A 24,707-nucleotide genomic window follows, 5' to 3' on the forward strand; every position below is an offset into this window, starting at 1 on the left:
TGACAATGGGAAACTCAACTCTGGACATACCACTTTTCTATTGGGTAGTAGAGTATCTGTGAATGCTGACGGATCTGAATTGGTGATGGCTTGAAACATCCATGGACGCACTTCACTGGTGTGAATTGGAAAGACGGCCAAATAGTATACAGCCGACGCCTACTGACGCTGGTACTAGTCACATCGGTGACTTGGGTGGATCGAATACAGCAGCATATCCATGGAACGTTGGAAGTGCTCATGTGCAACATCCAGTCGGTTCGTAAGCTAACAGCATACGTTACACCACGATTGCGATAGTCCCTTCTGGAAAGTACTGCCAGGTAGAGGATAGAAGCGACCAGATTGGCTGACTTATCAGTGCAATCTGTCTGAAGTCGCAAGACTTTCTCCGTTTGACAATTGTACTGGATACGTTCTGATCGCTGGAGCTGTGAATCACTTTGCTATGCTCATGGTTCCCACCAGAAGCGACGACATTTCCGTTGAGGAGATACTGCCAGTGGCAAGCGAGAAATGAAAAGCAAAGTAGATGACCGGGACAACAAGGAAAGGGAAAGGAACACGGGACAGCCACACTGCAAATTGCCACCGCGAGCGTTCTGTTCTGTAAGCAAACCTTACAGTCACGCCGCTACTACCAACGCATAAGCTGCTTTCGCTGTGGAAAAGTCTTGACGGGCACCGCTAAAATCTGAGCACTGTATTGCAGTCAACCTTTTGTTGGGACCGTAGTCAAGCAAACATGTCTTTTGAGAATGCACCCGTATCAAAAGGTCTGTTCAGTTGAATAGCATCTCAGAGGCGCCGTTTTTCATCAAAACTTACCATTTTCCTTCTGGGATTTCTTTGCCTTCAGGGCTCATGATGAGCTGTGCCCTGACATCCATCATTGCTGGTGTGTTCGATGTGAAGCATTACCTACACCTTCAAGTAAGCCTACTGGAGCTTTGATGCTTTGCTGTCGCATCTCATAGGTTACTGACGCTCTCCACAGTTCGTTCCTCACATATCACGCCACCACCAGGTATGGCCAACTTTGCTGTTCAAGACTTGAAAGAGACTGAGCCTGAATCAGCATTCCCTTTGTCACTCATAGTATTGGCGCCTGGTCGCCCACCACTTTGCTTTTTCAAACTCGAGTGATTTGCTTCTTGCAGAGTTGCTGTTGTATAATGTCGGTGTGCAGGTTGAGCGGCAGTTTGGGACCGTAAAGTTTGCGGTATGTCCTGTGGCCCTTTTTTTTTTTTTTTTTTTTTTTTTTCGATCGTCAATACAAGGATTGGCTCACTATTTCCCTATAGTCGTTTGCCATTGCTTCCGCTCTAGTCTCGACAATCTTGGAGTTTATGGCACTCCTTTTATTCTATCGCATCGGGCTAAACCATATATCGCCAGGACCACTATCACTTATTTTTGCAATCCTTTATCAATATTTCAGAGTGGTCCCTTCAATCTACCAATTCCGTATATTCAGTGTACCCGTCAGCAACAAAATATTCACCTACATCCTAGCCTCCCAAGTATCCTCCTTCTTAACCACCGCAATCACATTTGACTAACTAATCGTTAATTATTGTAGTTGGCTGCTGGACATGCTCCAGGCTCTGCGGTAGTAGCCTTGATCGGTATTATTACTGGGCAAATATATCGCTCGGATCTGACAGACTTGAAGAGTTGGCGCTTGTCATCGCCCGTCAGGCGATTTGCGACGCGATTTTTGCTTCCGCTTATTGGTTCCACTCGACCCCCCCGTCGTCTTACACGCGCTCGTCCGGAGCCTCGCACTACCACTCGAACAGATGAAGCCAGAGTAGGTAATGAAGAAGTGATAACGACGGCTCGTCCAGCATCGGCTGATGTTACAGGCACTCGGACAGGCAGTACCGAAGAAAATACGGGCAGCTCTGTCATGAGGGAGTGGGTCAACGAACTGACAGGGAGAGCAGATAGTGCGGGACCGGGCATGCGTGTTCCAAGCGAGGCGGAAATTACGCAGCTGACTGGCATGTTCCCCGATGTCCAACGGGCAGTTGTTGTTGCAGCTCTTCAACGAAGGTATGTCCACTATCTGATTTATTATTGCCGTTTCTCAAGGATTATTCTCGTAGCCCTAACGTCGAAGGAGCGGTGGAAATTTTGTTAAGTTCATCAAGATAAAGACAGTGTCTCGTTAGATCTCGCATCATGTCAGCCGTCACATCAGCTTGTATACAACAAGTCTGCGCATGATATCATCATATATAACTTCTAAACTATCATCGAAAGATGCATGATTGATTCGAAGTCGTCATTTTATGTCCGTACATCGTGCTGTTATACACTCTACACTCTCAAGCGGTGGACTCGGGATCTTCTTCGAAAGCTTCTCCTTCCTCATCCTCGGTAGTGAACGCGGTAAGAGGAACAGCGTATAGACGGATTACAGACTGTAGCGAGTGATTAGCATGACGAACATGAAATAAGATGACGAGAAGCATATGGGGTACGCTTCAGATAGAGTTTGCGGGGGAAAATTACCTTGTTGGGATCTTTGATTAAGACATATTTGCCCTCAGGCATCTTCATGCATAGATCAGTGACGGTCCTGACGATTCCCCATCCGTTGGCGAGAGATACGTTAAGTTGCGCCGCGAAATCGGTAGGACGCATCGACGCAGTACTGAGAATCACGTGGCGGGTGTTGTCCCTTGGGTTCCCTCGCGAGATATACCTAAAACGACAGACGACACACGTTAGCGAACCGGTAAAACAGGTCAATTGTCCTGATTGCACCCGCAGATAGTTGGATTACGATCGAATTCGGTATCCGCTTATCATGCGCGAATGGAGAAAATTTACTAACCCAATTTTCATGAGGTCTGCCCCTGCCAGCACACTCTGCACTGTCCATTTGGCGAGCTTGCAGCTGTTGTTCTTCATCTCCGTAGCAACGACAGCACCGCGTTGAGAATCCAACTTCGAACGCCAGTCCGGTGCACCGCCGGCTCCCTGCGCGCGAGGATCGAATTCGTTTAGTGCACGTATCGTCACCAAACCTTGGCCCTCTCGGGGATTGCCCTGTCCTGCAATATAGGCATCCACTTCAGTACGAACGCAAATCTTGATATCTTCATCTTCAGTGATACCAAGGTCGAAGACACGGTAGCGGTAACCGCAGGATGCGAGCGGCTCAGTTTCTTCAGGGCCGTAGAAAGGATTTGGATGGGCAAAGTCAACCGGGGCAGGGGTACCGTTCTCAATGACTGATTGGAAGCCAAAGTTTTGGTTGATGTAAGTAGCTTCCAGTGATAAAGATGTAGCCGAGTTGATTGAAGGAACTTCTGGAGCAGCCTTTTCATTTGGATTGTTGGGGTTAGGAGGAGTAGGGTCCTGCGGAGGATCGGACGCGTTCTCGTTCACTGTCACAGTGTCGAATGGGCCACCATCACGTTTGTCAAGATACAAGTTATTTCCTTCTCGGAGAATGACAATGTCCCATGGGTACACGGAACGGGGTGCGCACATGAGTACACTGAGGATAGCATCTGTGGTGTAGACTGTAGCGGTATTTTTTGCAGCAAGCTAACCATGATTCCCTATTAGTAGGGAGAATATTTGATGTAACGGCTCCTGCGACTCACTTCCTGGATGACTGGATCATCAGAGGTTGTCGTATTATACTTAATGCGATCGACGAGCTGTAAAGGACGCTCGGTTTTTGTGGTTATCCGATCATAAGATTTCTCGTATGCAAACACTTTGCCGTATGTGTCTCTGAAGATATCATCAGCAAAAATCACAATACCACTTTTGAAGTGAACTAACACATTCTCGGGCTCATCAACTTCGAGCCTCAATTTGGCGAGCCGATGGAATTCGATTTCTTCAAGCATCCGCCACTGTGGAGAGATCGCCACAGAAGATTCACGAGTACGATTGTTCTGAAGAAGAGCAAACCGTCAAACTTTCCAGCTGTACATGCCATGAGGAAAGCCATACCTTTTCCCAGTCTCTCCATCCCCTTCTTCCGCCACGCTGAGCACCACCACGATTATTATTGTACCCTCCACGACCGCCTCTCTGATTACCCCGTGCAGCATAGTTCCCAGTCCCCCTAGCAGATCCTCTTCCACGGGTAAAGGCACCGCCTCTGCGAGGTGGAGCAGGTTTGTTGTCGACGAGAGAGAAGCTTGCCTCATCCTCGACATGGAAGTAAGCGAAAGCACTCGCCGTTCCACTTCCAAATGCCTGAGCCCCATCTCTTCTGTTGCGTCCCGCACCACCGCCACGAACATTCTGAGTAGTTGGAAGACCGACAGCAGTTTGACGGCCGTCTAAATTATCGTTCCAGTCCGCAAACCGGCCAAGTTTATCAGATTTTGAATAGGGTGCGTAGGGGATATCCTTGAACTTGAATTGCTCGGGGATATTCGAGGACGATGGTCCCCAACCTCCGTCTGGATTATCGTGAATATGCGGCAAGGAAAATGAAGCCATTTTGTTGATCAAGCCTGCTGGAAAGCTGAAAGTGAAGATTTTTTGAGTTCGACGGGATGACAGAGGCGTGGGAATCGTGCTTTCTCACCTGGGCTGCCATGAAGTAGGTATGGTCGTTTACCCAGAGCTTGGAATTACACTGAAATGCTACATTTTATCCAGTGTTGTACGTGAAATCAGCAAGATAAACGAGCGTGAACTGGAGCTGGGCGTGAGTGGGTCATGGCACGATGAATACAAAGGTATCGTACACCCGCTATTGTGCATATCGTTTCACTCATATTCACATCTTCCTAGACTCTGCCTATATTTTTATCGGAGGCCTCAACTTCGAGCTGACAGAAGGAGACGTGATTGCTATATTCTCACAGTAAGTTCGTTGCTTGGGTTGCACGCTAAGTATGTTCTTGATACACAATGTCCGTAGATATGGCGAAGTCATGGATGTCAATTTGCCTCGTGACAAAAACACCGGTAAAACAAGGGGATTCGGATTTCTCATGTACGAAGATCAACGGTCAACCGTATTGGCCGTGGATAATCTCAATGGGGCTAAAGTCCTTGAAAAAACACTGCGTGTGGACCATGTCAAGAACTACAAACAGCCTGGGGCAAAGGGTGAAGATGGTGAATGGCGTGAGCCGGAAGAACAAAGTTTGAACGCTAAGCCCAAGTTAATTATGGGTAAGATCTCAACGCATCTTCTTCTGGGCGCGTTTGTATGTTTCGGAAACGTTCTTGCTGACATGGTTCTGCGCAGATGACCATGAGGCGTCAGATTCGGATGCATCCTCAGCCCCCTCTATAGATCCCGAGGATCCCATGCGCGATTATCTTTTAGCCCAGCGCAAAGAGGAAAAGGCTCGGAAGAAGACGAAAAAGTCAAAGTCATCTAAAGACAAGCGGAAGGATGAGACACCCGAAGAACGAAAGGCAAGGAAGGAACGGAAAAAGGAAAAGAAGGCACGCAAGCTACAGGTAAAATCCGAGGGTATGAGAGGAGTGGAAGAGCTATTGAGCTCCCTTGGCCGTCGGGACAGAGACGAAGACCGTGAGGCCGTTTCACGGAATCGCACACCTCCTTCGAGAAGGAGGAGCCTTTCTCGGAGCAGTCGATCGCCAGTAAGGTCCCGAGGTCCACGGGTGCGGAGTCGTTCTCCTATTGCAAGTGGCCCCGATTATAGAGATCGCAGCTCAACAAGAAATATACGTGGCGACGACAACAGGCACAGAGACTCATCCAGACAGAAGCGGAGGACAAGTAGAGATTATGACTGAGTCATATCTTAATGATGACTGTACATTGACATATGTATAAACTCCATGTTTCACGGCTCATCTTATCATTGTGATAACGGTGGAAAAGAGAAGGAGAGTCACGATACATGATCATAGATTAACGAATCAGCTGGACACAAAGTGTATCTCTGCCCCTCGGCACCAAACCTTAAGAAATGAAAGACCCCATAACCGAACGAATGCAGGAGGCGCAATACGTCGTATGGTGCTGGTACTTAGACGCCGGTGGTGCCTGGTTCACTCATCGTGTCCTTTTCAAACACTCACAGCCTCACCAGCGTTTGTCTCTGCAGCTGCGGAATCTCGCAAAGACTCTAACTGAGATCGCATATCTATTCGGGGCCCGTATCAGCAAGGCTCCAGGTACTTACTGTCAATGGAGCTGAAGCACTGGAATGCTGTAGCATCACGCAGGGCGTTCAATGGGCGTCCTTCAGCGGAGAATATATGTTTGGGCCCTGAGTCACCTACGTCATCGTGATATTCGTAAGAATCCCAGCATGGACGGATCATATCGAACATGTAGGAGCATTGCCTGCTTATCCTGGTAAGGTAAGTAGACAAAGAACCTGACAAGTTGCGGAGATGACAATGTCCGTAAGTTTTTAACCTTCAGTGATAGGAGCTAGCAGTTGAAATACAACTCACGAGACATGCCCTGGTGAGGGCTAGGACAAGGAATCGGAGTGAAAGCAGCTGATGAATGAGGTCACCAAGCCTGAGAATCATCATCTAGTGACCAAAACTCGGAGGTTGGCGAACATTAAGATGGCTTTCTCAACGAAAGGCAAAATTGGCGTATAGTATATGGTTAAAGGTTTTCGAGATGCCACCCAGATGATAGCGTACATCTACACCAAAAAAAACCGAAATAAGATCAAACGGAAATGGATCACATTGATTAGCTATATAGAGAGGATAGCGGAATTTCACAAAAAACAACATAGCCCTCACATTGTCTGGGGGCGTTCGATTTCTTTATTAGCTTTCAGATTGGGGGCGAGAAGAGGAGATGACCGAGCTTCTCGCATCGCCGTAGATAACGCAAGGAGAGCGACAGGTCAAACACGGTCGTGACGGGGATAAACCGTGGAGGTGGCATGCATGAAGCTTCATGCGTGGTACGGAATAACTGTTACGACAGCAATGAAAGGAAAACTGGTGAACTTGGTAACTAATGCCACAGGAACTAGAGCCAATGTTGAGAGGGACCCCTGTTTTGCGACCTTTACAGATTCAGATCCCAGAACCTCGTCACTAGTTTTCCAGATGGATAGAGACGGTAACCCAATAAATATTTCGATAACGACCAATACCAGGACCGATGCAACGGAGTTTCTGGGGACCAATGGCACTCATTGACAGCGTCCATCCGAAAGAAATCCCGAAGCCGTAGACGGTGATGAAATTTACTGAGGTGATGATGAGGCGCTGTTCTTACGATTCGTCACGCCTCACAAGTTAATGATATCAACCTATGCGACTAGGCGTAACACCACGATCCGCAGCGGTCAACGTCAACTAGTTTTCCTGAAGTGATATCAGAAAATGAAAATGCAATTTGAGTACAAACATGTATAGTAACCTACTATGGAGCTTTAGGAATGGTTCCGTTCCTTCTGTAATAACAAATACCGACTTGAAGCAGGACGTTCATTCACCCTATAAACATCATACGCTGTGCTTGGCCACATATGTGCGGAACGCTGACCATGTTGACATCAGTATCTGTGTCACTCAAACTTTATGTCCACTTTTCTCCACCTTTCGACAGGCTTGCTCTCATACAAGCTGTAAGGTTCCTCTAGAGATGCAGCTCCCCTGGAAAAGACAGAAGTATCCAACCCATAAATGCTTGTTTCATGAATATTATTATGTTTAATTGTTATCCAGTCGATGCTTGATGGCATCCCTAATTCCTTGTAAGTACTTGAGTCGTACAGCGGCAGTCTTCACTTCTGTCCATCTTTTATGCTGAACCAGTTCTTTGATATTATTTATAGCCTCTTGGACTTTAGCTGTAAAATGATTGTTAATTTATTAAATTTATTCACGGTGGTGCCCAAGGATAATTGAAACATTAGGAAGACATACCGTCATTTTCGTCTTGTAGTTCGAAAAGGCGGGCAGACTCTCCGGCCTGGACATTATCTATTTCTTCTCTTGCTTCCATTACTTCAGAAATGAGCTCCATATCATCCAATTGATCAGCTTCCTCAACCTCTACATTGTTACGCCGAAGAATATACTCCGCACGGAGGAGAGGGTCGGAGAGTGTTTTATACGCTGTGTTGATAAGATTGGAGACGTCCAACGCCGCTTCCCGTAAGTTCTGTACGAGGAATCGAATAAGAATGTACAACAAACACACAGCAAAAGACCCTTACATCGTCCCTTGTCGCCCACGCATCTGGGTGACATACCCGCTGAGCATCGTGAAAACGTCGCTTGAGAGTGGAGGTATCAACAACGAATGGATTTGGATCGTATGGGAATCCGAAGACTTCATGATACGGAATTGATTGGTGCAATCTTGCGATGTAAAAACATTTTGGGCAAGCGGGCAGTGGTGTCGGTAGAGGTGAGCCGCACGATGGACAATTCTTTGGAAGCGAGGTCACTACAGCAGATTTCAAAGTGTTTGAACTGGCGGGCTGGGTATAATTGCGGGCTGGCAAGCACAAAAGCCTTGGTATTTGTGGCTTTACGCTGTATCTCAAGGTTGCCCGAGCGAAGGAAATCCTGCAAAGAGATGAGCGGAACATGGTTCACGTGCAAGTTACAATTCCATATTCGGATGTTTAAGCGCCTCACGGAAACTGAAATCTAAATTCACACATATTCTTTCTAGTATACTCTACACTAACACAGAGATACATTGTTTGAAAAATACATGTTTGCCTTTATGATAGCCTGCGATGTAGAGCTTGCCAATCCTTCCGCAGGCCCTTTGCTTCAATGACACTCGCAGGCATACAGTACACGGGATCCAAATCGACTAGCCCCGGATATCCAAGGAGCGACAAGCCTATGTTGCAATGTTTCAGCACCTAATTAGAACGGTATATTGCAATATTACCTGCTGTGCCAAAACAAGTGTGGAAGACGTCAACTGCGTCCCCAGGACGATCAGCAATTCCTCCCGATTCTGGATCCTATGTGCATCGTTGAACACTTAGTATTATTTCGGTGGTAAATGGAGTGGCAGCATACCTGACAAGATAATATAAATGCAGTCAACTTGTCTGCATCAATCCACGGTACTTTTCTCATAATAGACAGAGACGACAAAATCCAAAAACTATAGCATACCTAAACCAATCAAAGGAGGGAGTAGGGGATTAAGAGATGAACTTGTCCTTGGAGGAAGACGCACTCACGTCTTCTAGTTTTTCAGGTCGCCCGTTGAGTCCACCATTTGGAAGCTGCCGCTCAGCTAACCACCAACATAGGGTTTGCTGATCCACTTCTTCTAAGCGATCAAGAATGGCTAACGCGGCAACGCAAACAAAAACTACCTGGACGTCAGTACAAAGTACGATATTAGTGACATATACACTAACCTTGCGCAGCATGGCTTTCTGCTCCAATCGTATTTCCAAATCCTCCGTCAAAATTCCTACATTGTCGGATGTATGAGACCGTTTTTTCGACATCAAGGTCAGACAACCGGCCCAGAAGGGAGAGTGCACTGATGGCACAGTATGAGAATCGGGTATCCGTTTCTCCAAACTCATCCCCCGCAAAGACGCCGGAAGGTTTCTGGAGTGATAATATGACTAAAAGCTCGAGTGAGACAAACAACCAGGATAAGTATGAGGATCCTACTTGCATCGAGTAACGCGGTCTATATCAACCTTATCCAGCGCATCGTGTGTCAATAGTATTTGAATAGCACTCAGTGTTGAATGGATGTGCGCATCATGGTCCGGATGAGCTCCAAATCCACCTGTCGCCGAAACTGTCATTTCCGAGTCCCAAGTATTATCAAAATCAAAACAAACCTGCCTCGTCGTCCCAGCAACTTAGTACAAAATCGATAACCTCTACTCTGTCAAGAGCATCCTTGTGTCCCATAGTGCATAATGCCGTCAATCCCCAGTAAATCGCGTTCATCCGTAAATGGGCAGTCATATGGTACGCCAAGTCATCTTTGCTCTATAGTCCATGCATCAGCTGCACTCCATATAAGTACAATATTGCATACATCTCCAAGCGACTTGATGTAAGACACATGTAGAGGAATGAGCAACTGAGATTCTGCCATAGGTGCCAGATGCAAGTGCTTTCACTCTCACCGCAGTTCCATGGAAAAGAGTGAAAGAGTAAGATTACGTGATCGCCTCGATTTGGCATGTATCTATGTTCGTCTTACAGTGGAATATGAAGCATCTGGTCCGACTACCGTTCTGCAAAAGCGCGCAATTAAAGAGGTACAGGGCTCATCAGCAGGCCCTAAAGTTAAATAAGGCAGGCCCGTCTTGATTTTCTCCAGCGAAAAATAAAAGAACAGAGCTCTGTAAACTGATCTAGTGGCTGTCGACTCCCGCCCCTGATTCTGACGAGCCAGATTTCTGCATTAGCATGGCAACATGAAAGGCAGATTTTACATTTCGTAGTTTTGCACAAATAATTCCTACGTGACGGTCTGCAGTTTACTAGTCTGAGATTCAAACTTCAACTGGGATGAAGTCTACTAGATTTCCTCAGGCTTGTGTGCAGTATATGCGGTGGGTGGCATATCGAGTGCTATCAAGATCATAAGTAGCTGTAGCAGAAGGACCATTCAAGCTTCAGGCCTTACCTTATATCGTGTATACATCCTCTTTACTAAACCGATCCAGACTCGATCATTAGCACCGAAAGAAACTTCACCTCATTAGTGAGATACCTTATCGTTAGGATCGGCTGGAATACAGGGGACGAACTCCTAATAAACCACAAGTAAACATAAATAATCCACACGCAACAATAGAAATAGAGGACGAAAGGTGTAGAGGCTACATGTCTATGAGATACATTTGATATCAGCGAAGTGAAAAAAATAAATCACAGCATAAGATCAACTATGCATAGCTGCAGACATGAATTTCTATGACTCAGATATCTCGGATGGCACGTAGCTCTCGCTATCGGCAGCCGTCGATGGTGGTTTGATCTGACCTGGAAGTCCCGCAGCTTTCCAAGCAGCATAACCCCCAATTATATCAGTGGCATTCAAGAGCCCGAGCTCATGGAGAGCCGCTGCTGCCAGCGAGGATGTATAGCCTTCTTGGCAGTATACAATAATTTTGAGATCATAGCGATCTGCGATGGCTAGCCTGGCTTCACAGCGTGGGTCGAAGCGCCATTCAAGAACGTTACGCTCGATGATAAGAGAGCCGTGTATACCGCCTTCCCTTTCACGCTGAGCAGCCGGGCGAATGTCAACAAGGAAGACAGGCATAGGAAAAGTTGGATCATGTAGCTCTTCATAGGCTTGCTGGGGAGTCACGCGTTGCAGTTTTGACCGAGCATCAGATAGGATCTGATCGATGCTTCGAGATCCTGGTGGAGGACAGAGAGGGTCTATGGGTGCGCGGACTGACTTGCAAACGACGTCCCAGAGTGCAGCTTCATCGTACGAAGAAGAGCCGATGTTTCGAACTGCGGCAATCCACACCGTCCCTTCATTTACCACAGACTCTACCCGACCTAAGAACTTGGAACTAGCGAGGAGAATAGCCCTTTGGACGAAATCGTCAGATGAGCCGCAGATTACAAGAGAGTTGGCGGTCACGGTGGTATCTGGAGGTGAGCCGGTAGTGGCGAGAGCGAAAAGATAGTCTGTTGGCAATCTGTACTCGATGTGCGTAGCAACAAGTCTGAGAAACTGGTCGTCTTCTTTCTTGGAGAATGTAAAATAGACGCCAACTCTGGCTCCGTCTACGATGTGTGCTTTGGTGATGGCCTTGATGGCGAGTTCTTGGGCAACCTGGTTGCGAACGTCTGCCAGGGTACGGCGCTTAGCCGGCTGGACGGCGTTGTCAACGATAGCGACGGACATGGATGTTCTTGTGACTCTGCCATCTGGGATGCTATCCACAAATGAGGACAGCGGGGATGTGGGCATACTGCTAGACGGAAGACGGCTCCAATGACCAGATGGCTGAGTGCTGACTCTGAAGAAGACTTCTTACTTCGTTGTCGCTAGTTTGCGTGTTACTTGTACACACATGCCCTTCATATCAGATCGCTGGTCCATCAATGCCTCATTGACAACAGTCCTCAAAGTTCCGTTATGAGACCCAAGTACTTATTATGTGAAATGAGGATAGGCGCGCTCATAGACACGGCGCACAGCAGTACAGGATAAAGTATACAATAGGAGAAACCCAATCTCAAATTAACGGCCAACTTCTCCCCATACTACCAAACTATAGCGGAGTTAATGCTACATTCTGAGCAGTTCGTACCAGCTATCTTGACGCTGTCATGCCACAGATGTGGCTAGGATAAGACTCGTTCCCTGGTATGTTGCTTCTATTCTGTACATATATAACAGCGCTGTAGTATGTATTGCCGTCTCGTCCGATTCTAGTAACCCTGAACCACACCCTGCAACTTCACCCCATCCCCGCGAATTCATGATCATCCCCCCAATTCCACTACAAAACTCAGATTTTACGCTCAATGCCACTGGAATCGCCGGTTTCTTTGGAGGGGATGAGGCGGTGTCAGCCATGGCATCGGTCCATATGTATGAGGGTAGGAAATGGCTGGGATGGTACAATTCCCCAGGGAGTTACGTCGTCGCAAAGCGTTATGGTCAACTCGCCAACTCGAGGTTCTGGGATGGGCTATTCCCCGGCGTAAACGTTGATCCAGCTGTCATGTTCGAGTTGGATGGGGCAAAAGGACCAAAATATCACGGAACACATTCGGGTACTGTCATGCAGCAGACAGGTCACCTGGCACATTTATTTGTCTCAAAATGTGAGGAGTTGGCCCGGGAGATGAAGTGCATCGATGCAGGGGGAAGGACATCATCACCTGTATTGGTAACCATTGCAGAATTAACACATGTCCCAGAGCCAACGGAGCATCCGAAACTATTTCGAAACTATTCAACTCTACTGGCAGCCGTCCCCATGGCAGTCAGCTGGGGCACCTGTGCCGTCTGTGCAATTTTTGGAGATTGGTGGTGCTTCTCTATGATCCTCCTGGGTATTGTAGCCAACGGTCTTGCGTGTTTTGTCATCGGCTCTGGGACGTTTACCTTCGTTCGTCCCAAGTCAGCTGTAGGAGCTCCTCCTGGTGATGGACTGCTGGTGATCGACAAAGGCATGGTGGTCTTGCGGGGTGATGAAGACGCCGTTAATACAATCACCAGGGGCAGATTCTCATTACGATATAGCAATGAGCCGGAGTATCACAGCGTTGGACTATGTTCCATGTTATTGACCGTTCAGTTCTTGGCCCAACTACTCCTGATTCCCCAAGGCACTCTTTTCGGCCAGTTCATGTTTTTGATTTCACTGGCCTTTTCCTGGAGCTATAGTTTGTGGCTTTCATCGATCGATAAGGAGAAGTTGCAGAGAGACCTGTTGTTCGAGAAAGTCTTGAAAGAGCCACACATAGAGAGATATCAGCTGGGAACTAGGACAGCAATGGTAGTATTCGTCATTCTCGCCCTGGAGCCACAAGATCCCAGAAAGATACTTGACGGGCTCCTTCCAAATGATACTACAGTTTGGAGAAAATGGAAGGACACAGTTTTACAGAGGTTAGCTATAGAAAAGGGGGGGGTCCGTTTTCAGAAAGATGACTGGGACATTTCAACGTTTTCCGAAAACGAAAAGAAATTGCTAAAGACGCTTTACGAGGACGCAGAGGTGGCTTGTAGAACATACGGTAAGTATAATCCGAGCAGGGGCAGCGTGACTCGAAGTGACGCCATGGAGTCGACTCTAGTATCGGCTGATACTGGCAAGCAAAAGAAATGACTCTTTAAGGTCACCCTAAAAATGTGTATCTTTTCAAGTTCATTAGTTCCAGCTGCAGTGATTATTCCGTTAGTGTGTACTTTGTAAAACTATTACGATTACAAAAATGGCACATGCTTTGGCTCACCTGTAGCAAAAAAAGTCCTCGTCAAACGCTTCCTCAGCGGCCTCTTCTCCACCATCATAACCATAATCCTCTTCCACGCCATCTGTAGTACTTTACTTAGTACTCCAAGATAAAATCTTGCACAAATAAGTCAATTAACCCTATGATAGTCCCATCAATATCGGACACAGCGACATGGTCTGTAGAGTCCCACACACATTGAAATACCCGTCGTCGAAGGCGAGAACGTAATTATTCTACAAACGGTTCACCATTGCCGCATCATGTTCGATTTTAATGAGCCCATAATCCTCAACACCTTCCGCCCATTGCACACCGCGCGAGAGATGCAGTGGGTACCTCACTACCCCATCCTTACCTGCCCAGTCAAAATCAATAATCATAACCTTCTCTTCTTCGTTCTTCACAACAAAGATGTTCGGCCTGCGCAAATCACCATGAACCATTAAGTTATCTGCAAGGCATGTGGCAGCCCTTCGAACAAATTCCCGGACTGTCTCCGGAATTGAGCGACCGCTATACTTTGATGCTGCTGTCTGACCCTCTACGTATTCCGTCACGACCGTTTGAAGCTCTCCGTAGCTGCGTTCCGAGCCATGCCAGATGGGACCGCAGTGCCAGAGTTGCGGTGCCATTCCTTTCGATGCCAAGAGCCTATGCGCTTCAGCTCAATATCTCTCAACAAATTTAACGACAATACATTGCCCATCCTGGCCATCAGAAGGAAGCTGCATCGCCAAAAACGTCACACGTAGCATCCGATTCGAGGGGCTGCTGATATTTGAAATTCACAACTTGTTCAGCACCAAAACGATAGGAAGTGATTGAAGGGAAAAAACGATATTTTCTCTCCGCGGGAGAAGGAGGAGTGAAGTTCATGTAGTATTCATTGAGCGTGCACATCGCAAGCTGGAGCGAGTATAATATGTGTGCCAGGCGGAGAGCGTAACTATCATCAATGACACGACTATGACCCAACCATAAGTAATCGGTTAGACGCTGAATGATTGGGCTGGACGTGATCACAGCGCCTAGAATCACGACCCAAGGTCCTCCAATACCTATGATAAAGGATGGGCAACAGGTAGCATTGCGAATGTGTTCGTGCTATTTAAAGACAGTATATCAAACCATGCAGGCAGATGCAGAAAAATTGACGACGCACATCGGCTCCAGCCCAGAACTGGAGGTACGAAAAAGAGCCTTGTATAGATGGATCCCCGCCCCAGCCCAGTTCCGCTTTCTCCTCCTCCACCAGTGCGACTGCGGCAATTTCGGCGGGGTTCACAGAGCGAGTAGCCACGACGAGGTGATCTGACGAAGTCCTATTAAAATTAACACCCTGACCAAATCCACGACACAAAATATCCGTCAAATATCGCTGAGTTAATTTTTCGCGGCAAATCTCTGTCGTCGAAATTTGGGAAGCAACCTCCATTAGCTTCACTGTATGACCGATGATATCGGAGGGCGGGTGGAGGGATGCGTTACAGGCGTTGGCTTTGAACTCGGCGAACACATGATGAAATAATTCAATTGGGGGGGCCAAGGTAGACGTGGAACGCTTGGCGTAACGGCCATCGAGGAATGGTGTTTCCTGCTCCTGATGAGCGTGATAATTGGCCGACTTCGTGTTCGCGGAAGGAGACTTGCCAGTCAATGTTTTATTCATGACATTGTAGAACACTAGTTACTAAACGCGTGTCAGAAGTGTCAGGCCTGATATCATAGGTATGCGTACTTTTCCATGATCTTCCGATAACTTCTTCCTCTTCCTGAGGCCCCGCCTCAGCCTGAGGAGGCGGAGACGGCATAATTTCAGCAATGAGCACCGTTTTTGTGCTTTCCCTGCCCCTACTGCTCGTAGCCAATGTAACAGAACTGACTAAATCTTCAACTCCATTATAGATGAGATTGTCACAGAACTGTTCGAGTCTGTGGCAATTATCCTCCAAACGTGAGCGAAGTTCTTCGGTGTCTCGTATGCCTAAAAATTGGTGGGGCTGATAGCGCTTTAGCACGGGGAAAGGCATACAAGTAATATCGTACCTTCCATAGTGAACTCTAGGTGCCATCACATTGAGTTTGACAGCAATGAGCTCTTGCAGATCAGCCACTATATCATCGTCTTGGCATTTGACCGAAGTAGGGCATCCATAGACGAAGCGGCAGTCTCTCTCGTACACGAAAAAATTCACGAGGGGCATGGTACAAAATGAAGTTACATACCCAAGAGTCTATGTGAGCGTTGGGTCTCCCAAATACAAAGCCAAATAATAGTGGGCCGTCACGTGTGCTTCTGTAACATTCCGGAATGCTCCGACTGTCACTCACCAATTTGTCGTTCGTGAGCATAGTTCAAAGGCTTTTGTATTCTAGAAACCTTTGCTAGGTCGGGCTATTGAGTGGTTGTGCGTGCCTCGAGTGACGATCGGGAGGAGACAATGTTCAGTGTACGGAAACTTTTGTGAGCCGCAATACCACCAATGACAAGACTTATCTAGATCAGGAATGCTTGAAGTCTATGATAAACTAGTCCAGGGAGAGTTTCGATAAGTGCATGCAGTACACATGGCCAAAATTCACGACGGGCAATCCAACCTCCAAAAGAAATATTTCATAGAGTTGATTTGTGTACAATTACAGACAATCTTCCGGAACCGAATGTGAGGAAGTGAGCAAGAAAAGCGATCGACGTGTCGCAAAAATTGGGCGGTTTGATAATATCGTATTGGCTAGGGGGAAATACGGCAAGACTCTTGGATACTGTTTGGTGATTGAGTAACGCTCTGCGTAACTAGAATGATACAATGTTATAGTGTGCTTGTGGATATCACGTCGTACCTACCTGATCCACTATTGGAACTCCCACCTACGTTGAATGTTGGGTTATGAAGAGCAGCATGAACGTGGATATGAACATCTCCTCGGGATTTGTCGTCAGCTTGAGCATTTTCAGCCCCAAGCCCATGTACTATGCTTAGTATTTTCTGGCGCTCAGAGAGGGATCGCGGTACTCCGGAGGACTCATGACAACAGGAAACTTCTGGGTTCTCATTCATCCTACTATCAGCCTGAGAATCGAGTCCTGGCTCCTCTGGTAGTGCACCTAGGTGATCCGGACTGCTGGGGGAGAAACATCCTAGGCAGTTGGCTGTGTCGTCAATCAGGGCAATCGTTTGGGGATCTGGTGTGGGTGGTACCTCCACCGCAATTCCTGAAATACCTTGCCTCGGAGGTAAGGTGCAAGACAATTGTTTGTCTAGAACGTGTTAGAGAGCCTGCACACCTGCACATAAAAAAAACATTGCACCTTTCAACTTCGTATTTAAATTCTCACTAGATAAGAGTCTCCTCTTTAACTCTTCGGATGTTCTCTGAGAGCGCAAAATAAATGCTGGTGAGTAAAAATAACCCTAGAATAATACAGGCAAAGTACTAACCCTATTTTGCTTGTAAAAACGTCGACCAGCCTTCACAAATTTTCGAGTATCGTAATGGATGAAGAACCATTTGAATAAATTTGAGGATTGGCGTCGTTCTTCTAAGTCTTGCCTCAATTTATCTAAGCTGAATGCTTCAAACTTTAGAAGGTAAGATACCAAAAACTGAAGATACGCACTTATCGTAATGAGATTTTGCTCTATTTACATAGTCATCAAAGTTCAGCCCACTGTTTCTAGACTGTTCCTGAATAGACCGAAGACTTGAAAGAGAGAGAGATAACCAGTATTCTCCCTTTTCAAGTAAAGTGTGCGAGCCCTCTACTTCGTAGCGCAAAAATTCAGCCGTAGAATTAAAATCAGCCGCGGTACCAAGGTCAGCGGGAATGAAAATGGTACGATGGGGTTCTGAGGGCATGTAATGCAAGAAATCAGAGTTGACTGGGTGATCCCTCTATGAGACTGAAGCAACTGGACGCATATACTAGTAATCGGATAAAGATCTTATCAGTATGGGAGCGTTGTAGTCTTAATCAATTGGTTACCACCTCACCGTTGCTGACCTTTTCGGCGTTAAGAAGAGTCACATGACTAGACACGTCGCGTCAACCGAAAAATCGGTCATAGGAAGACAGGTCCCGCCGAAGGCGGGCCGTAGAAGAAGCCAGGCAGGTTCGGGGAGACTCTGGCGCACCTAAAAACAGTCACCAAGGCACATCTCCTGTTTTCGAAGACGTGCCTCACTTCTTTCATTTTACACCCATCTCAGCCTCCTACGGTGGTCGTTTGGTTACGGTTGGAATTTTAAACACCGCGGAACACAGCATCTTAGTATATTCAACAGCCGCTTTTATACCTCTAATTTGCCCATGCAGTGTGACCGTGATTGTTGTGAGTATCAATATTATTATAAAATGTGCTTTGCAAGTACAGGGAAAATTGGTGAAGACAAAATGTCACGAATATGGAAAGGAAAATAGTTACTACATAACATTTGTATGGCAAAGTTCGCAGGCAGGCCAGGGATTGAGTGCAAGGGGGTACAAGGCATATGTCAGCTGGAAATATTAGGTAAGCAGAAAGTCACGCTTACCTATTTTGCATGCTCAGTCAACCTCAAGTGGCCAGAGTAAAAAAAAAAAATTGGGTTTTAGCTGATCTGTGGAGTGAGCATTGTGATGGAATGGATCCAGAATAGTGGCTGCAGCGTTGGACGAGATTGAGCACCCAGTGAGCGGTAGTAAGGAAAAAACCTCGTTGTGTGTGATGGTGTGACCTGTAACTAATAACATGGCCACAGATCCGCATAACTGTGCAGTACTAAAATTTCTATGGCTGTCGCACTATAGTCAACTAACCAAGCCCCGTCATTCAGCTCTGATAGTCTGGCCATACAATGTTGCTAATTTGGTGGTCATATCACGGTATAGCAACCCTGGTGCTGTGGATAAAACGTGAGTTTTTATTTTATTCTTGTTTTATGACTTTATCACTTGTTGCCACAGTTGCCACCCACATTTTATGGGCAGTCACATATTGTAAGTTATTATATTATCCATGTTTACTGATTCATCCAGGTATTCTCGCTTTTGCACCGGCATTATCATCTCTTGTTTCCTGCTCGTTGATTACTTTTCTGTTTTTTCAATGTAAATATAACAAATACAGGCTACCACATATGAGAATAAGCACAATATACTACATTTATTTTTACAGATATGGTCATGCCCTTAGGAATATTTGAAGAGACCTATCAAAATTGTTGGTCGTTGAAAGAAATCCGATGCCATCACTGGCATTCCAACTGTAACCAAACAACCACCGTAGCCTCCGGCAACATGTCAACAATAGCTGCAGTAACAACTCAGACAATTACCTCCCTGAGTTGATGGCTACACATCTGCTGTATGACCTCTTGCGAGCCCCTTGAATGCTTCCTTCACATTGTAGCCTAACCAGGTATGTTACATCACAATCTAGGCCTATACACTAACTTTTTTTCCGCTAGTGCTCTCGTGTGGATAGGTTGTCCTTTTTCAACAGTTCTAGAGAGCACCATCAACTGGAATCATTAGAAGATGCACAGAAAACCAGTACCATGGAGATCACACTTTCAAGTGTCCCAGGATTTAATACAGGAGGCTCATCTGTGCTCGGTTTCTCTCAATTCAAGAGGTTAGTTTATTTGGTATGCAAAACCTCTCGGTTATCTTGATATGTCTACTCTCTTGCCTCATTGTCTCAATCCATATACATGTCACTCAATTATTTCATTTGTTCTTTATATTTTACTCTTTTACCTCATACAGCCCAATCACATCCATTTTTCTCAATCATGTCATACATTCAATAGTAGTATAGCAGGCTAGTTGTCAAATATATACATTTATTTTCACCAGCGGGTAGAGTGACTTCACAGGGGTATGACAACAAATGTAAGCAAAAAATCAGTATAAGAGGGCTCTACTACAAAGAGGCTGCTTACCCGTCTCTCGAATCTTGTTCTGTCCTGGTAGATCATATTCCTCTGCTCATAAAATGACTGCCTTTGAACCAAGTGTTGTCAAGTTAATTTTGAAGAACAGACTTGCAGATCATACCACCCAGAATAAATTTGTTTCTGAGTGGAATGTGGGGGTAAGCCTAATAAATAGAAGGCATGAGTATGGGCCTAAACTCTCACCTAAAATAGGTACAAAGCAAGGTGAAGACCTGGTCAAGTTGTCATGGCCAGCAAGTCAGCAAGGTTCAGGAAGTACAATATGAGTGGGAAGCTCACATTGTCCAGTACATCGACTATGTCTACCAGCAAACAAAGCTACCAGCAAATAGTAAGGCTATTTCAATAAGCCAAGCTTAATGAATGACATACCTATCTATGGGCCTCGATTCACCCCTCCTGAGTACCTACACTTGGAAAAGCAATTATGCGACCCGAGCATCAAGCCACAAATTGCCTACCTGAAACTGCTCAGTATTATCTACCCTTTCTATTATGAAGGAATCACACAATGCCTGAGCTGTGAAACAATGAGAAGGTCCTTTGGTGAGGGTGGACATCAACGGGGCCTAGAGAGGTCCATGGGCTTGAACAAGAGGAGCATGCACTTGGCTATCAATTACGATGCAAGAAATGCGGGGCCTGCAATGAAGTTGATGGTGATGAAAATGGAGATTATTGCTGTGTGACAACAAGCCACTTGTTTTGGGAGAAATGGGAATTCTGGAAGATACCTCGTCAGTATTGAAGCTGCATAATAAAGAGTACTCACCCGTTATGCATTGATAGGTTGCATCCCCATTTTTTTCAAGCGCTGTGCAGTCACATGCCAATTGTTTGATCTGTTGATCAAACTTTGACTATCAAACACATCAGCAGGCCTTGCAGAGAATATTAAAAGTAAGTAGGAACATGCTTACCATGCATCTGGAATGCTGCTCATAGTCTAGAACATACTATAGAGTTGCATGCCCTTCATTACCACTGGTGTGTGTATGAATATTTGACTTCTTACCAAAGAAGGCGTACACGTGTAACCATCAAAGCATGTGACAACCTTGAAGAGTTTGCAGCACCAAATGACATGTGTGGTGGCAAACCAATCACCGCTGACTTAATTACCAATATGTTCCTCGAGGTAAATGACCGCACACGGAAGGCTGAGTCGTGTGACTACCTATAAACACTAAGTGGTAATGTTCTTTGTAACTCATATTAGAAACTGTTATCCTCACCATATAACCAGGGACATCATTATCACTTGACAACACCTTTAAAGTGGCTAAGAAAGCCACTGTTGTTGATGCAGATAAGGCCAGGGTTAATCTGATGAAGGGAGGCATTCTCAGTGTGATAAATGAGAGAAATGAAATACTAACCTGGGTGAGTAATAAAACTTGTCTGAAAGCTTGTCCGAGTCACTAGCAGGTGTTTGACATCTAATAAACCAAAACAGAGACTGTGTCAGAGCAAAGCGGGTGCTGAGATCCAGGAAGCGCTCACAGGACTTAAGCATCGGTTCACACAGCAGGGACAACCATTGCCAGAAATGGTAGTAGTAGACAATTGTTGTCAGGTCCGTGGAGACATCTACAAGGTCTTTCCCAATACACATGTTGCACTTGATGTCTTTCATCTAATTATGAGGTTAGTCTTGTTTTATTTTCACTGCTACTCGCTGTCGATGATGAGAATTGTAGTTAGAAAACCACACACAAAACAAACTAACACACAATCCTCCCAGATTCCACGGAACTTGTTTATGGGCTTTGCCTCCTAGAACAGTGGAGTGGTCTGGTTGTTCGTGGGGTGGTACGTATAAAGATCCTTCAAAGTAAAACCCAGAGGTGTATGAGTGTGGGTTTTTGTAAAAGCCTTATCCCCTATACCGAACTAACAGAGGGATGAAGACCTTAAATCGACAAGTAGCGTCACAAGTAATCGATTGAGAAGTAATCAACAACTAAGGAAAATATGTACATGGGTGTTCACTATATATACGTTTCTGAAAGTCAGCCATGAGGCGCTGACTGATACAACATGCAGTAGCCATGAGGCGCTGTCATGCACCAAAGTTGATTGGTAGCATGGACAGGTGTCAATAACGAAGCGAATATTCAAAAAGACTCGCCTTTGCGCCACACAGGCACAGTGCCACGTGGAATAGTAATTAATATTGCCCTTTTTGAACTTGTGGCTGATCAGCACCACCTCTATTAGGCAATCCAGTCACGCTCACCTTTGCTTTTCCATCCGGTACTTTCCGCGTTTCGGCATTTCGGCAAATTTTCGCGTCGCCACTGGCTACACATTGCATTGCGCCCTCGCTTTTGTCGTTTCCCTTACTCCCCTTCCTTTGCCTAGCCCCACCATGGGCCCCTTCCTCTCCTTTTTATTCTCACCTGACGGTCGTTTCTGGGTCCCCATTCTAATCCACTTGTTTGTCACCTCCACCCTCCTCCTCCTCATCTTATTTGCACCCCCACCATTTCTGATGTCACCACTTCCTATCCGCTTCCGTCGCCGATCCGTTGACTACCACGTGCCACTGCTGATATCAGCAAAGCCCCGGCGGCCGGTCCAAATAGGGCAACAGGTCCATCTTCATGACGTCGATCTGCCATCATATACTATCAAAACATTGGTCGCTCGTCTTGCCTGGTTGGAGCGTGGGTGGGTAATTTTTGAGCTGGAGAAGGTTCATCCCCTTGCGTTGCCCATGTTCATCGCTGTCCCATTCACTTGGGTACACTTATCTTTTGTCCATCGTCTTTGCTACAGCTACACCTACCACACGCTGCCTGGGACTCACTTGTTCCAAATTGGAACTACTCCTCTCCCTCCCTTGTTTGATCAGGTGGTCCAACACAACCAGTCCATTGGTAAGGCCATGGAACTGTCGGATTTGGACTAGGTGGTGGACCGGTGGCTCCAGTTTCTTTTTCTTCAGCAGAACATTCATTTACAGTGCAATTATTTTTGATTTTTGAATCATTTTTATGGACACATATTTTTTTAGAATGCCTGACTGACAATAAAGGAACTGTGTTGATACTGATAGTGTTTTGCCTTGCCCTTTTTTTACTGCATCTTCCCATGACATCATGATTTTCCTGCTCTCTTTTTGCTATTGGACTTTACATTATGGCTGTACAAACCTGTGACATTACTCACAGCATTCATTGTTCTATCTCTTTCTTTTCCTTTTTTTGACAATCTTATCCTGTACTACCTACGCAGGATTCGTCAGCATACATTCCTTCCTTCATGTTCTTTCTCATTCTTTTTGCACAGCTATACTGTGTATAGCCTACTTTTCTTTTACTATATAAACCCCTGTATTTTACCTTGTAAAAAAAGAACTCCAATCCAGACTTCTTCTCTACTCTCAAGTTCACTACTCTGCTACTTGTGATCCAGTGTGGTCACAACACTTACCACTTCTACCACTGTTAACTGCTATCATCGTCACTCGTCACTTTTGAAAAGTGATTGTCATCCCCTTCGATTAGAGTCCTTCTGAGCACTACAGTTTGTGCGTCAGGAGCCTGCTATCACTGGGAACCTCGTCACCTCGTCATCCTTGTTGTTCTCAAACCTACCTTGTGCTACAATTAGCAAGGTAGTGCTCATATATACTCGTCACTAAGCACCTATCTTCTATAAATTCAACTATCCCTCCTCCTCAAAACCCACACTCATACACCTCTGGGTTTTACTTTGAAGGATCTTTATACGTACCACCCCACGAACAACCAGACCACTCCACTGTTCTAGGAGGCAAAGCCCATAAACAAGTTCCGTGGAATCTGGGAGGATTGTGTGTTAGTTTGTTTTGTGTGTGGTTTTCTAACTACAGTTCTCATCATCGACACCGAGATGATCTTTTCGGGTATGCCGTGGTTTCTAAATATGTGATCTCTAAACAGTCGTGCTACTCCTTCTGAGGTGATTTCCATCTGTGTGGGAATTACCTTGATCATTTTTGTAAATCGATCTACTACTACCATTATCATTTTATACCCATTTGATTCTGGTAGTGGTCCGATCAGATCTACCAATATGATCTGCCAAGGTTTATCCGGGATCTCGTTCGGATGGAGCGGTGCTGCTTTCTTTTTATGGTCTGTCTTGATTCTTTGGCAGACCTCGCATCCATCGACGTATCTCGTGATATCTCTGTCCATATAGGGCCACCAGTATTGTCGAGTGATTAACTCTTTCGTTTTATATCTTCCTGGATGGCCTGCAACGGTAGAGTCATGGTTTTGTCTAATAATTTCTTCCCTTAACATGGCATCCTTTGGTACATAGATCCTGCCTTTGAATACTATGCAACCGTCTTCATCAAACCATCCATCTTCTCTCCTCTCTATCTTTCCTTTCATCTTTTTTATCAATTCATCCACATTTCCTCTCCTCTTTGAGATCCATTTTGAAATCTCCAGCTCTCGTTCCTGACTGTCTGCAATTTTTTGCCTCTGTTCCGATGAGAGAGTCATCCTCACAAACAATTTCTTGTCTAGCAGTACAACGTCTTTGTTGTGATCTGATCATCTCAAAAGTAAATCTGCTTTTATATGCTTTCTCCCCGGCATATGATGTATCGTGAAATGATACTGACTCAACTCCGTCATCCACCGTGCCTGTCTCCTGTTCAACTTCCTTGGTTCTTTGAAATATAACAGATTTTGATGATCTGTCCATATCTCAAACTCTTCTTCCGCGTCTATCAAATAGTGTCTCCATTCATTAAGTGCCGTCATGATGGCAAGAAGTTCTTTGTCATAGATCTCGTAATTGCGTTCTGTGGGATTCAACGCTTTGGAGAGGTATGCAATTGGCTTCCAGTCATCCTTTTGTCTTTGTGATAA

At 45.8% G+C, this 24,707-nt stretch overlaps 14 protein-coding genes across 14 annotated transcripts; 7 read left to right on the plus strand and 7 right to left on the minus strand.

Annotated features, from left to right (window-relative positions):
• Positions 1–22: 22 nt before the first annotated feature.
• SERLADRAFT_462265 (uncharacterized protein) lies at positions 23–499 on the plus strand (the record flags this gene model as incomplete). Its single annotated transcript, XM_007315977.1, has 1 exon — positions 23–499. One exon carries the CDS (start codon positions 102–104, stop codon positions 264–266), a length of 165 nt encoding a protein of 54 aa, XP_007316039.1.
• Positions 500–590: 91 nt separating this feature from the next.
• SERLADRAFT_462266 (uncharacterized protein) lies at positions 591–1,686 on the plus strand (the record flags this gene model as incomplete). Its single annotated transcript, XM_007315978.1, has 5 exons — positions 591–776; positions 860–933; positions 998–1,027; positions 1,100–1,222; positions 1,305–1,686. The coding sequence occupies 5 exons, from the start codon at positions 746–748 to the stop codon at positions 1,560–1,562; spliced, it is 516 nt and encodes a 171-aa protein (XP_007316040.1).
• On the minus strand, positions 1,635–4,489 carry SERLADRAFT_360476 (uncharacterized protein; the record flags this gene model as incomplete). Its single annotated transcript, XM_007315979.1, has 7 exons — positions 1,635–2,058; positions 2,112–2,429; positions 2,521–2,713; positions 2,846–3,564; positions 3,624–3,756; positions 3,808–3,923; positions 3,982–4,489. The coding sequence occupies 6 exons, from the start codon at positions 4,477–4,479 to the stop codon at positions 2,334–2,336; spliced, it is 1,755 nt and encodes a 584-aa protein (XP_007316041.1).
• Positions 4,490–4,542: 53 nt separating this feature from the next.
• SERLADRAFT_462274 (uncharacterized protein) lies at positions 4,543–5,936 on the plus strand (the record flags this gene model as incomplete). Its single annotated transcript, XM_007315980.1, has 5 exons — positions 4,543–4,582; positions 4,642–4,721; positions 4,777–4,849; positions 4,907–5,163; positions 5,240–5,936. The coding sequence occupies 5 exons, from the start codon at positions 4,578–4,580 to the stop codon at positions 5,755–5,757; spliced, it is 933 nt and encodes a 310-aa protein (XP_007316042.1).
• Positions 5,937–7,628: 1,692 nt separating this feature from the next.
• Positions 7,629–8,561, minus strand: SERLADRAFT_462276 (uncharacterized protein; the record flags this gene model as incomplete). Its single annotated transcript, XM_007315981.1, has 3 exons — positions 7,629–7,796; positions 7,873–8,110; positions 8,166–8,561. The coding sequence occupies 3 exons, from the start codon at positions 8,541–8,543 to the stop codon at positions 7,657–7,659; spliced, it is 756 nt and encodes a 251-aa protein (XP_007316043.1).
• Positions 8,562–8,605: 44 nt separating this feature from the next.
• On the minus strand, positions 8,606–10,077 carry SERLADRAFT_462277 (uncharacterized protein; the record flags this gene model as incomplete). The annotated part of the gene is made up of 8 exons (XM_007315982.1): positions 8,606–8,806; positions 8,858–8,933; positions 8,992–9,090; positions 9,159–9,292; positions 9,342–9,557; positions 9,611–9,727; positions 9,783–9,936; positions 9,986–10,077. 8 exons carry the CDS (start codon positions 10,043–10,045, stop codon positions 8,682–8,684), a joined length of 981 nt encoding a protein of 326 aa, XP_007316044.1.
• A 793-nt stretch (positions 10,078–10,870) lies between these two features.
• SERLADRAFT_347428 (uncharacterized protein) lies at positions 10,871–11,824 on the minus strand (the record flags this gene model as incomplete). Its single annotated transcript, XM_007315983.1, has 1 exon — positions 10,871–11,824. The coding sequence occupies one exon, from the start codon at positions 11,822–11,824 to the stop codon at positions 10,871–10,873; it is 954 nt and encodes a 317-aa protein (XP_007316045.1).
• A 580-nt stretch (positions 11,825–12,404) lies between these two features.
• On the plus strand, positions 12,405–12,777 carry SERLADRAFT_367532 (uncharacterized protein; the record flags this gene model as incomplete). Its single annotated transcript, XM_007315984.1, has 2 exons — positions 12,405–12,647; positions 12,676–12,777. 2 exons carry the CDS (start codon positions 12,405–12,407, stop codon positions 12,775–12,777), a joined length of 345 nt encoding a protein of 114 aa, XP_007316046.1.
• A 60-nt stretch (positions 12,778–12,837) lies between these two features.
• SERLADRAFT_383791 (uncharacterized protein) lies at positions 12,838–13,338 on the plus strand (the record flags this gene model as incomplete). Its single annotated transcript, XM_007315985.1, has 1 exon — positions 12,838–13,338. A coding segment is annotated over one exon (382 nt), but the record flags the coding sequence as incomplete, so codon positions are not given.
• A 203-nt stretch (positions 13,339–13,541) lies between these two features.
• On the plus strand, positions 13,542–13,763 carry SERLADRAFT_383794 (uncharacterized protein; the record flags this gene model as incomplete). Its single annotated transcript, XM_007315986.1, has 1 exon — positions 13,542–13,763. A coding segment is annotated over one exon (222 nt), but the record flags the coding sequence as incomplete, so codon positions are not given.
• A 290-nt stretch (positions 13,764–14,053) lies between these two features.
• Positions 14,054–16,130, minus strand: SERLADRAFT_414163 (uncharacterized protein; the record flags this gene model as incomplete). The annotated part of the gene is made up of 5 exons (XM_007315987.1): positions 14,054–14,544; positions 14,642–14,997; positions 15,056–15,583; positions 15,632–15,893; positions 15,940–16,130. 3 exons carry the CDS (start codon positions 15,560–15,562, stop codon positions 14,127–14,129), a joined length of 1,281 nt encoding a protein of 426 aa, XP_007316049.1.
• A 382-nt stretch (positions 16,131–16,512) lies between these two features.
• On the minus strand, positions 16,513–17,879 carry SERLADRAFT_462292 (uncharacterized protein; the record flags this gene model as incomplete). The annotated part of the gene is made up of 5 exons (XM_007315988.1): positions 16,513–16,687; positions 16,739–17,152; positions 17,204–17,267; positions 17,334–17,460; positions 17,513–17,879. 5 exons carry the CDS (start codon positions 17,749–17,751, stop codon positions 16,626–16,628), a joined length of 906 nt encoding a protein of 301 aa, XP_007316050.1.
• A 452-nt stretch (positions 17,880–18,331) lies between these two features.
• Positions 18,332–20,522, plus strand: SERLADRAFT_406874 (uncharacterized protein; the record flags this gene model as incomplete). The annotated part of the gene is made up of 9 exons (XM_007315989.1): positions 18,332–18,404; positions 18,532–18,592; positions 18,683–18,787; positions 18,839–18,871; positions 19,284–19,292; positions 19,359–19,508; positions 19,892–19,970; positions 20,026–20,164; positions 20,335–20,522. The coding sequence occupies 9 exons, from the start codon at positions 18,332–18,334 to the stop codon at positions 20,520–20,522; spliced, it is 837 nt and encodes a 278-aa protein (XP_007316051.1).
• Positions 20,523–21,883: 1,361 nt separating this feature from the next.
• SERLADRAFT_383803 (uncharacterized protein) lies at positions 21,884–22,305 on the minus strand (the record flags this gene model as incomplete). The annotated part of the gene is made up of 1 exon (XM_007315990.1): positions 21,884–22,305. One exon carries the CDS (start codon positions 22,300–22,302, stop codon positions 22,138–22,140), a length of 165 nt encoding a protein of 54 aa, XP_007316052.1.
• Between the last annotated feature and the right edge of the window lie 2,402 nt (positions 22,306–24,707).

This window comes from Serpula lacrymans, assembly GCF_000218685.1.
Source record: "Serpula lacrymans var. lacrymans S7.9 unplaced genomic scaffold SERLAscaffold_4, whole genome shotgun sequence".
Lineage (NCBI taxonomy): Eukaryota > Fungi > Basidiomycota > Agaricomycetes > Boletales > Serpulaceae > Serpula > Serpula lacrymans.